Source organism: Tachypleus tridentatus, chromosome 9, assembly GCF_004210375.1.
Source record: "Tachypleus tridentatus isolate NWPU-2018 chromosome 9, ASM421037v1, whole genome shotgun sequence".
In the NCBI taxonomy this organism is placed as follows: Eukaryota; Metazoa; Arthropoda; class Merostomata; order Xiphosura; family Limulidae; genus Tachypleus; species Tachypleus tridentatus.
In genome coordinates, this window is record NC_134833.1 from 84919072 (window position 1) to 84931810 (window position 12739).

Consider the following 12739-nt stretch of genomic DNA (forward strand, 5'->3'; position numbering starts at 1 on the left):
TTTCTTTTCTTAGAGTCAAAGTAAGTTTCAGTTCCCAAGTTTTAAACAAATAAAACATGTAAACTGTTAAATATGAAACTTGAGTAGCTGACAAAAACAACTTTAGAAAGTAACTCACATAGTGATTCACTTATTCTTATTTACATGATTATCAGTTTTATAGGCTTATTCTTTACAATACGTTGGCAACATTATTATTATTATTGATAACTCATACAGTAATACATGTACTTTATGTCAGAACTATACAATGAATATTATCATTTTTAGGCAAATCTACCTTTAAGAATATTAGTAGTGTTACTTAATAGAGGACTTATTTTTATTTTGGTAAATACAAAAATTTAAATACAGTTGAAAAGAAACCAAACTCATTAAGTAACTTAAATAAAATTTGTTAAAAATAACTAATTTCATCCTTTGGTTGAATAGATTATTCACTTTTCTGAGGTTTAGGGCAAATGTTTCTTGCTCAGTATTATTAAGGGTATGTCTACTTTGTTAAAATGTTCAAGCTGACAGGGCTTTTGTTGTTGTTGTTATTATTATTCATGTGTATACCAAGCATCATAAATTATAAGTGGTGTTAAAGCAACACCCTTTGATTTTCACATATGAAAGAAAAAATATAAATAGTACACTTTGGGTATGGTTTTAGCTTTCACCTCAGATATGCATGTGTGTGCATGTTACAACCTTTTACAGTTGTGTTCAACATTCAATTAAACTAATTCATTAAAATTAAGTTACTTTATGAAGATACATAATCCTCAATGTCCCCTAGTAGGAAAGTTGTAACATTTGCTCTCTAGTTCATCCTTATTTCCTAATTTAATTAACACACCCCTAAGAAGTACAGCATTTAACATAAATTACTTATTATAATATTGGTATAGTCAGACAAAGCAATTTTATAGATTTCACATTTATTTTCACGACTTCCATTAGTTTTTAAAAGACTTCACTAATTGTTTTTCAAAATATACTTTTCACCTTATTGTCATAGTGGAGGTTCACATACAAACACCCTTATCAATACAAGACTCCTTTATACAAGTCACACACCACAGTCTATTCATTTCAAATCAATAATTATTCAAATAAGCTTTTCCCAAAATATGTTTTGAGAAGTATTTGATATCAACCAAAATAAACCATCTTAACTAATTAGTAAAAACTTTAGTTATCTTTCCATTATTTCAAAACACTAAACTTTTTATTCATGTGGGTTTTAATATTGGCATTGTATGTAATAAATGTTTAAAATAAATGCAATTTCACTATTTCAAATTAACATAATGATCTTAAAACCCAAACCTTTGTCTTATTTTTCATAGTTGTGTTTGTTTCCTAGTTTAAGTACTATTTCTGTAAACAGTTTATTTTTTTTAAAGTTGTTCATTTTTGTCCTTAAGTTTTTCTTCCAAAATAAAGATAACCAAGAGAAGCTGTGGCCACACTTTCCTATACTCTGCCTTTATCTTTATATTTCATTAACATGTTAAATTATTAAACTCCCAAAATACCATTTCACTATTATTATACAATCTCCTTCCCCTTTCCTTATTTATCCTAGAAATTATTATTGTATTAAGCACATTCTTTAGATCACTTAGATAAAATTGTCTTTACCAATTCTGGTGTTGCACTACCAGTTCCATTGCTTTACTGACTATTGCACATAATTTTGTAATGCAAAATTTAATATATATTATCATCAAACAAAAAGAAAAAAGTTGTTCAAAATGGTTTTTTAAAGTGTACAGATTTCATACATCTTTGGCTAAAACAATAGCAGATCATAACTGTAATGAAAATATATAATACAATGTGTTTATAAAAAATTATTTACTTACATCAACAGCTTTAACTTCTGCAAATGGTCTGTACAAAATTTTTGCAAACCTCCGAGGAGCAATTTTTTCTAGGTCATGGTAATTTACTCTCCTATCAAAAAAGCAAACAAAAACAACAAACAAAAAGGCGATATGAATATTCTTAATCTCATACTGTACATAACAGTTACATATAATATTTACCTTAACTGTTATTAAATGGATGTACATACATTAGCCTTACACTTACAGTAAAGTTATCTACCTCTATCTTCTAACAATAGGACAACAACTTAATAAACTGGAAAATAGAATTTTTAAAGACACCATATAGAAGTACTTAATCTTTCTATTAAAAGTCACATGTATATTAGTTTAGATATTTTTCAATACTAAAATAGTTTGCATTATACTACACAATATCCTTTAAGTTTGGCACATTACTATAGAAAAAGTAGCCTACTACTTTTTTTTTTTTTACCAGAAAAAAAGCCAAAAAGCTAAATGTTATGTAGTTGTTAATAAAAATTTAGCACCTTATATTCTTCATTAAATCCTTTTATCTTGTTCTGTAGTCCATTTGTTGACTGTTCCTCATTATTATTTTAAAAACTCAAAACAATAATTTGACTTCATAGCACATATGTACACAATTAGGCTGGTATAAATTAAAGTAAGGAAAGAAAGGATAAAATATGGGTACATTTTACACATGATACCCTTACAACACACTTTTGTGATGAAAACTTTGAAGTAATAACTTGGCAAGATTCAAAAATCATTTTAATATGAATACTGAACCTCTAATGAAGATCTAATGACTATCACTTTTAAGCAGCATGATGAAACAACAGTACAGATAACACTTTTAATAAAACCACTGGACAAGTTCTTTTAACATTTTTTGTTTTCTTAGGTACTCAAAGGAATTTCATATTTAACAGTTTACACATTTGTTTAAAACTCGAGAACTGAAATTTACTCAGACTTTAAAAAAGAAAAAAAGCATTAATGTGGGCATACAACAGAGAAGGTTAAAACAAAACAAACTTTATTCTTTCGTGGGAGAAAAGTGTTATATTATTACTACCATTAAAAATCTAACATTTATAATACCTCATGGTTGACAAAATGTAATATTACTACAGTAACAAGTTTCCTGAATAGAAAGTACCCTCACTCTTGGTACTTAATGTTCCTTTTCTTAACTAATTAAGTTAATACTGTTCCTACGGGAAGAAAAATTATTTAAAAATAACTGGAAACAAGTAGATATTGGAGAGAGAAATATTTGAAATGAATAGCAAAAAAAATGGCAATATGTAATTACAGTAAAAGTATATTTAAGTAAAGAACCAATTTGGTTAACAATGACTAAATGTTTGGAAAAATTTGTTTAATTATTGTATTCATTTTAGTGCTGTAAAATTACTTACTGCAGTTTGATATGGATTAACAAGTCCTCCAGTTTTGTAAAATTTTATAGTTTAATATCAATTATATATTTCAAAAGAAATAAATGCAAATTTTAAATGAGTATGTTTTGTCTAATGTTTAATATTGCATTGATGGAAGAGCTTTTCATTGAAATGTTACAACGTAATAATACTATCTGTCTTTGAATATGTGCTCAACTTAATTTGTCTTGAGCAATATAAATCAGAACAAGTATAGCTCATGGCATTATATAAGTTTCCAAATTACTGTAGATATATACAACTACATACCCAGTTTGCTGATGAACAAAGCCTGACAATTGAAAAAGAATGTCAACTTCCATTGGAGTAAGTGCTGAAATCTGCTGAGCAGCATACAAGAATTCCTCTGAAGAAAATAAATGTTATTTCCATTTTTCCCCATAAATAACAATTTCCTTACATCTACTTTATTTCACAAATTTTAGTTTTTCTTACATTGCTTGTTCACAATTGTAAACCAAAGTGAAAAATATCCACATTCTTTCTTATTATGCATCGAAAGCAACAGATTTTTTTGTTTGTAAGAATTGACTTTACAAATATCTGACACTTAAAATGATTTTTGCTATTAAAGTAAAACTTCAAATTCATATATCACCATGTATACAGACAGTTGAGTACATTATATTAAGACAATTTCAAATACGTAAGTGAACAAGACACGTAAAAACCACAACAGGAATAAAGTCACAGTGGAAATGCATGCAAAAGAACTACATTTTGAGATTGCTTTACATAATGAAGATGAAGAAGAGAGGTTTCTTTCAGGAGAAGTATGGAAAAGCCCTTTCTGCAGCAAAGTATTTATACCACAAAGGCATGCTCATGTCAAAAATTTAGAATTTCCAGATAGAGATATCTCTTGTACTAAAGTTAATGATAGTGGAAAACAAAGAAATGTGGAATATCTTGGGGCATCATGACCTTTCAAAAGAGACTTTGAACAAGTTATACCTCACTTGCATTTCGCAAAGTGTAACATCTGGCAATAGACAAGAATCCACAACCACAGTGACGAAACACCATCCACACATCCGAGACAAAAGCACCCAATATAAATAAAAAATCTATTTGGAGATGTAACAGAAGTCATACCTTCATAGGTTGCTTCCACAACATCCATGTTCAACTCTTACATATTTCAGTAGCTGGAGAACAAAACCCTTATTCCATTCTAGAAGAATACATACCTACCAAATTGATGGAAGAAATATCTTTGGGTTTATGAGAGAGAAGACAGTTGAAATAGGAACAGGGAAACTGTCACCCTTGTACACTAGATGGCATATGCAAAACATGCAGAGAATAAGGGTGCACCTTGAACATTAGTCTTACAAAAAAGGTTTTTGCAATGAAAACTATGATGCATATCTAGTGTCAAGACTCCAAAATCATTTTAAAATAAAATACTCAACCTCTGTTTTGTACTGAGGATTTGTTGACTACCAGTTTTTAAGTGATAAAATTTTCAAATTTCATCAATTGTAATACCAGTACAAATTTTTAAGAATTGTTTAAAGCAAAAACAAATCAACATTATTATTTTGACAAATATTCACCGTCAGTCAACATTAAAAGTAATTTATACTGTAATAAGATTTGAAAGTTACATAATAAAGTACACTGTACTTCTGGCAACTCTCCAGCTTCCACTGCTCACTTAATTTGGATTTATCTTTCAATTCCCCCACCCTCTTTTTGTTGCTTATTTGTTTTTACAAAAAAAATTTCTAAAACAGAAAACACAAAATCAATAATTCCAAAACGATGTTACAATTCTTTTGTTCAACTTTTCACATCTAGCCTTTGTGATGTTAAGAACTTAAGTGCTCTTTTTATTCAATAACAAAATGAATACAAATAGAAACAGGTGAAACTGAAGGATTCAAATGCCAAATTAAGGAAAGTATTTGCTTAAAATGGCCAGTAGTTACATTTGTATTTTTACCTTCTATTTAAAAATAAGTTTAAGGTAGTATAGAAATTAAGAGTTTCATGGATAGAAAGGCTTTAATTTTTAATAAAATGTTTTGTTACAGCACTTATGCTTATTAAATACATTGTGTACCTCTTTTAAACAATCAGTAAACCTGTTGTATACTGGCCTATCTGTTTCTTCAAAGTTCTGTATGTTGAGGGGTATTTTCTACTTAAATCAATGTACAAAAATGTAGTTACTATAATAAGTGTGTAAATTAGAATTTTATATTTTTGCAAAACTAAAATGTTTTAATTAATTCAATTGCAATTAATACATCAATGCTAGTCTGCAATACAATGCAACTATGCTTGATTCTCAGTTTGTCCAGTTCACAGAATTTTGGAATGTTAAACAACGTGCATGCCACACGAGATGTTATAAAATAATTTACCTTTGGTTACTTCTTGATTAATGTTTCCTTTTGTAAAGTTCAGATAGATCCTCTTCACCAGTTCCATGTTGTTTAACAAGCTATTAAATGCCATGAAATATGGAAAAGTCACCACGTGTCCTCCAGCAACCTAGATGTATTTTTGTTTCAATGGCAACCAAAATGTGAAAAACTGATAAATCAAATCAAAAGCACATTTCTAATAACTTTAGCTATGCACTAATTCCAGAATGATCAATAATGATTACATATTTAGGGTGTTTACTTCCACAAGTAGTTTTAGACAAATTAGAAAATGCCACTAACTCTTATAAATGAATAAATCAGACTGAAAAACAAAAATATTTTGTAGTTGTTCATCAATAAGCATAGATACACTAAAGAATTAAATATAAAATGATATATTTATTTAAAAATAAAACCAGTCACTCAAATATGGCCTGCAAAAAACATTGTCCCAAATTAAACAAAATTTTAATTTATGGTTTTTAAAACACCTTTTCACCCTTTAGTAACCAAACATGATTTAATTACATATCAATACCTAAAATTAAATGTAACTTGTATTATTAAAAATGTTTTGCAATTTCTTAAACAAATTATAATTCAGTATTCTTTGTTAGAGTTCTGCTAATAACATTTGCATACAAAACGTACCCACACTGACTATCAACACCTATGCGATAGTTTAACTGAAATGATCAAATTTCATTTTTACTTTTAGTTATTGTGATTAGCCAAATCCATATAAATAGTAAGTAAATAAACAACCATGTTATGTTAATAAATTTATAAATTTTAATTTGCAATTCTGTTACTTCCAATTAAAATATTTGAGAAAGATGGTAAACTTTTGTCTGTGAATTTCACCATTTACATAACACATTTAAAGTATCTTACAGTATAAAGAAAAAACAAAATCCAAATATAAAGTCAATGAATCAGAATAAGTAGCTTACCATGGACAAGTCAATCATTTTTTAGACCTACCAATCATAAAACTAAATTGGCTTTTCTCTCTTTCTTAAAATCACTGATCTACTTTATTTTGCAGTTGCAACCTACCAGCTCATTCCACAATAAACAGAATATCTGTTTTGGAAGACCAAATTGTGCAAGAAGTCAGTAGATTAGCCACCATACCTTGAAGATAGCTACATTTTTCTTTTTCTTAAAAATCAACATATTACAATTTTTCATATTATAACACTTACAGCAACTAAATTTTGCTTCACACTTTCTGTCAGTAAGTGACTTTTAACAGATATCATAATGTCACTGAAGTCTAAGGCAGTAATGGCACCAATCTTCTTCTTATCATGTCGCCTGAAAGCTTGAACTGCATGTTCTTCATGAAAATCCTATGGAATAGCCAACAATAAGAACTAGATTAGTCAACATACCACTGAAACCTGTAGGTGCAGATTAAAAGAGCTCAACATTTATTTAAATTACACTGATTAAAATGGTTCAAAACAAACCCTATTTCAGTGAAAGAAATTGTGACTAGTGTTAATTTCCTTACTAGAATAATACAAATGTAAAGAATTAGTAATATTTGATTAGCTATTTTGCACCTAAAACTTGCATAAACTGAAAAACATGCAAGAACTAATTACAACTGGTCAAATAATGTGCTTACATGGTTTCTTTTTAATAATTGTATACAGTTGAGCTTTGGGAAATAGAGTAATAAAATAACTTTATACATCACAATTTAAAATGATTCATTGAAACAGAGGTTCTGTCAATATAAGGAGTTTTGAAAGTATTATTATGAAGTAGGCAATTTATGAAAAGTGCATCATAATGAACTATTCAGGCTACAGGGTTTCTCATTTTTGTCTTTGATTTTGTGAATTTGTGTTTTCCCAGCATCATGCATTAATATAAAGCTTAACATAAAAGCTTACTAGTTTGTGGTATGTGAAGGTATTACTGAAAGTTGGAAGCATTAAACATTTTCATACATCAAATGGTAAGCATAAATCAAACAAATTATTTTATAATATCAACCAAAAATAAAAAATATTTTAAGGATCTGTATAAGCCATTTTTGTTTTGTGACAACAACACATACACACCATATTCAGGGAAAAGTTTTCAATAGCTAATACAACAAACATGATACAGATTTAATCATAAAAAAGCTTAACCCATCACTGTTTTTTGGTATAGCCATGGCTACCTAGCTATAAGCAACTTCCAGGAATAGTGTGCAAATCCACTTTTAACACTTATAAATTAAGGTGTTTTTATCTAACTACAAAAAACTAATGTTCACAGTTACTGTGAATGAGTTTGAATAGTTCACATACAGCACTTTTTGACACTACACTTAGATACAACCAGTCAAACAAGACTCTTAGTTTATCAAGAACATGAAAGTCAGTGACACTTTGGTTAAGATCCAAGTCTTAGGATAAAAAAAAAAAAAAAAGTATATGTTGTGCACCAATAAACTTACAAAAAAATTAATATATCCAAACTGTCAGTCACATGCATGGGTCTGATTATAGTCCACGGATTACATACATTAATATTCTGCAACATACTTTATGTCTCACTGAGCTATGTGCTAATCATACATCTTTCACAACTGTAATGTGCTTCCAACAAACTGCTAAACTTACTATCTTCAGAATAGTGCTTGAATTTTTTAAAATAAAACCTTGCAACACATTAAAATAAATTGTCCATAGTGTTATCACATCAATAGAATTGCACAGACTCTGAAAAAAAGAAAAGCTCACTATTAGTCCATTACTCTCTGATGAAAGAGATGGTTTTCACACAAGTGAAAAATATAAATGGATCAGAAATAAATGATTTGCATGAATAAAGCTCATAATTTCTTTGTAAGAAATTTCAAGCAATGAATTTTCTTTAAAAATTATTTTAAAATCAATTCTCTAACAAACTTCATTTTACATAACTCATTTTGAAAATGGTAGTATAGTTAGTATACTGTTTTCAAAATCTTGTTCTGAAAACATTACCATTATTTTTCCTATACTTCTCAAATGAAATGAAGTATTTGTGCATCCCATCTTATGGAGATCTAACTTGTGTTATAAAGTCAAGTTATTTGGTTTACATTTTTCAGTAAAAATGTTGATATTTCAAGACCTGGAGCTTGCACAGCTGCAAGTAGACATGAAAGTGCAACTTGCTTTGCCAATATTAATACAACTGGCTACAAAATATATTATGTGGCCATGAATAAAACATTTAAGTGGAATGTTTAGTCTCAGTGCTTTATGCTCATCTTATAATTACATATTAGTTGTACAAAACTTATAAAAAATATTAATTATCGCATAGTATTCGATCTCAATTAAAGTATGTAAAAAAGTAATGAAATAGTCTGGGAGGGCTAGAATAAAACAGGTAGCCCAAAATCCTTCTTTACTTCATGCATACTTTAGGTTTACCTGATGATCTTTGGTATATTTTCCAAACATTACAATAGGGTAGCAAAAAGTTAATTATTACTACAACAATTAACTTTAATACTGTATATTTTTTGATTTCTAGATGAACTAATTTTTATCTGAATCTCATGTATAAAACACAATGATGATAACATACCTAAACTTTTGATTGTAGCAGCTAAACAACTCTTACGTTATTGCTCTAACATTCTGCACTTTATGCCATTACCTTTATAATGTTTATTTCAGAAGACAAATTTTCACAAATCATTTTAAGGGCAGAATTATGGATTGAATTTAGAAAAACCAAAACCCTAAATCTTAAGCAAATTCTGATCAAAAAAGTAATTAAATATAGCTATTAAAACAAAACCTTCCTCAATGAAAATTTAAGTGATTTAATAATCCCTTGATAAATAGTTATTACTTTTATCTTGGATTTGGTAGTAGTTTTTTTTTCCTTTAAGAAAACACTTTCACAATTACATTACATAAAAAACTAAATATAGGAAATACTCCTGTAGAGAATCACATTACACTCAGAAACATGTATAAAACAACGAGTTGTAAGCATAATAAAAGTAGTTCAATATATACTACATATTTTGACAGAGCACAAGTCTGTGGAAATATGGAACATTTATTATTTTATTACAATTACCAATTGTTATGTCTTACATACAAAACTAGGAAAACTACACTGAAACATGTCACTTATCAAATGCATTTCAGTATAGTACATACACTTATCTTTATACACAAAAGATCTGCCCATACAAGGATTTAAGCCACAACTATGCTTTTCACCTGTTTCAGATTGTTGCAAATTTTGACTTCTGAATAAAGACTGAACCAAAGTCTTTTGTAAAGATTTTGTTGTAATTATTAAATGAATGGAGAAAAAAAAAAAAAAAGTTACTTGGTGGATTCAAGATTTTCTTTAACAAAATATAATAACAGGAACATTTGATTCAAGTTCAGATAATTAAGATGTACTTTAAATGAGGCGAATTAAAATATATAAATGGATTAGCTTAGGAGAACTGGTTATGACCAGGAGAACATTATAAATTAATAAGTGAAATACATAATAAATATAGAGTTTGAAAGGCATCATGCTTAGCACAAAAATTAGAGGTTCTGGGTCAAAAGCTTAACCATTTCATATTGTTACTATATATGCACACACATAAAACAAGCTCTAAAGGTCTAAACAGTGTAAAACTGTCAAAAGAAATGTTAAAAATTATATACAACTTCAGATAAAAGTAAAGTATGTACTTAGAGTAAACCTTAAAAAAAAAAAAAAAAAAAAAAAAAAAAAAAAAAAAAATCAACAACAATCATAATGGTCAATTAAATGAATGTTTTAAGTTTCTACTTAAAGATTTGAATATGATGTTTCATCACTTTGGCATCCCTTGCATTAACAGTAATAATGTAGAAAAAATATACACACCAATTAAACAAAAAAACATTAATGCCATCATAATGTAACAAACTTACATGAAGAACTTGAGAAAATTCTGTATAGCTGACTGTACGTTTTCTATCATCACCAAAATGCAATCTCATGAATTCACTTTTGAAGTCAAATGGGATCTTCTCATGCAGTGTTGTGTAGCCAACAATTTCTTCAAATTCATCTGAAAACAAACAAACTACAACTCAATTCAAAGATACATTGTAGACCCAACTGCTGTATAAATATAGATGATTATTCCCAAATCACATAACAAGCAACTTAATAATACTTTCACTTGAACAAATACAGCATTTTATAATAAGTTGCAGTTCTGTTTCCTAAAGCTAAGAATTATGAGGGAGTTAATCAGTAGCCATTATACAAGTGCAACATGTATTGGATGGTACTCCAATTATTAAAATAGGAAAGAAAAATGTATCTAATGGCCACCTATATCCAAAAACAATGAAAAACAATAAATGCACATTTGCTGCAACACTAACAAAGAAGCTGATGTGGATTACAAAAGTATATACAAATGTAAACAAAATCTTGAAGTCCATAAAAAACATTTGTAGAAACAATTAGAAAGTCAGCCATTTTACAAAACCAGTATGTTCTTGATCAGTCAATTTACAAAAAGTCATAAATTAGAAAAACCATACCAATTTCTTACACCCACTTCTCTTTAACAAATTGATAATAGTTCTACGATATTTAGTACTAAATTTTCTTCAATTTGAAAGTTTCTCTCTCAGTCTCCAGATCAATATACTTAACTAAGTTTTAAAATGCTTTTAAATCAAAAGATAGAAATCCAGATAAAACATGGTGTTATTCTGTGTTTATAGAGTAGTAGTACCATTAGTATAGAGAAAGAAGTCTTAAATTTCATCAGCAATTTACAAAAGGAAAAGAAAAAGGTCATAGGTAAAGCATTATATTTCTTGTTTATCACACACTCTTTATAATAATGATGAACAAAGAGTAACTAAAATGAAGCTTTGGGCAGACAAGGGTAGATTGAGTAAGATAATGAATATAATCAAAGTTACACAAGGTATGCTGACAAATAGTTTGTGCATTAGGTAATTTTTATAGGATAATGTGAACTACATGTTTGCCGAGTAATTTACACCTTGCATAACAGAATCAACAGGCAGTCAAAGGTCAATAAATAATATTTAATTAAAATCAGATATATACTATAAGATTTATGCTATTTAGGATAAACAACTGTAGTTTTCCCATTATAATTTGCAATTATTCCTGAAAAAACATTATTCAGATTTATTTTACTTTTTTTTTTTTTTTAAATGACAGTTACAAGATCAGTCAAATTAACCCTTAAATCGCAGCCACCATCAATTGATGTCATTACCTACAACATTTCTGCTGTTTAAGGGTTAAGTAACCTTGTATAAATTTAGAATACACAAAATACACATCAAATATAGTTTTACTAAAAAAAGTTGATACTTATGGCTTGTTAGAGATCAGACAAATGAAAGTTGATAAATTTTCAAGAATAGTATTTTTAATCTTAACATGAAAATCACTTTGCACTTGGAGAAGACAACAATCTGCATCCATATGTCCACTGGGATGTCTTTAGTAAAAATACTTAACTAAGATTCTGACCTTTCTGTCTACAAAACATTTAGAATGCTTACTGAACACCTCTGAAATTTTGTGAAGGCATACAAAATATATTAGAAGTTATTATAGAGAAATTACAAAGGTCAAATTTAGGTTACAAATTTGTCAAATTAACAGACTACAACAAGAATTAAAATGCATCTTATTTCTAATATGTACCTAAAAGTAAGCATTACAATGGAAGGACTACTTAAAAAAAAAGGCAAAGAAAGAGTTAACAAAATAGTTAAAATCGTATGTTGTGCGAAAACAAAATAATGGCTTGAAAGTTCACATTTAAATATCAAATAATCACTGATCTTACAAGTCTTTATATAACAAAAAACACAGCAACAAGTGGTATTTACTGAAATTCAAGAAACAATATTCTCAAAAATGAAAAAACAAAAACCAACAATAACCCTCCATGTAATAATCAACTAAATGACTGTACAAGGATAAGTGTTAGAGATCTAATCAAGCTGATGAAGAGTAATATACATTGGAAACCAGCCAA

The 12739-nt window shown here is 28.3% G+C and overlaps 1 protein-coding gene across 3 annotated transcripts in view; it reads right to left on the reverse strand.

Moving 5' to 3' along the window:
• The window catches only part of LOC143225656 (electrogenic aspartate/glutamate antiporter Aralar, mitochondrial-like), a 42794-nt gene that overhangs the window by 15326 nt on the left and 14729 nt on the right, over positions 1–12739 (reverse strand). For all 3 annotated transcript variants that reach the window (XM_076455453.1, XM_076455454.1, XM_076455452.1), the window contains exons 5-9: positions 10626–10765; positions 6900–7046; positions 5686–5815; positions 3563–3659; positions 1857–1947 (exon numbers count right to left, since the gene is read on the reverse strand). In XM_076455453.1, the coding sequence (XP_076311568.1) occupies positions 1857–1947; positions 3563–3659; positions 5686–5815; positions 6900–7046; positions 10626–10765 (605 nt within the window). The remainder of the gene's footprint in view (positions 1–1856; positions 1948–3562; positions 3660–5685; positions 5816–6899; positions 7047–10625; positions 10766–12739) is intronic.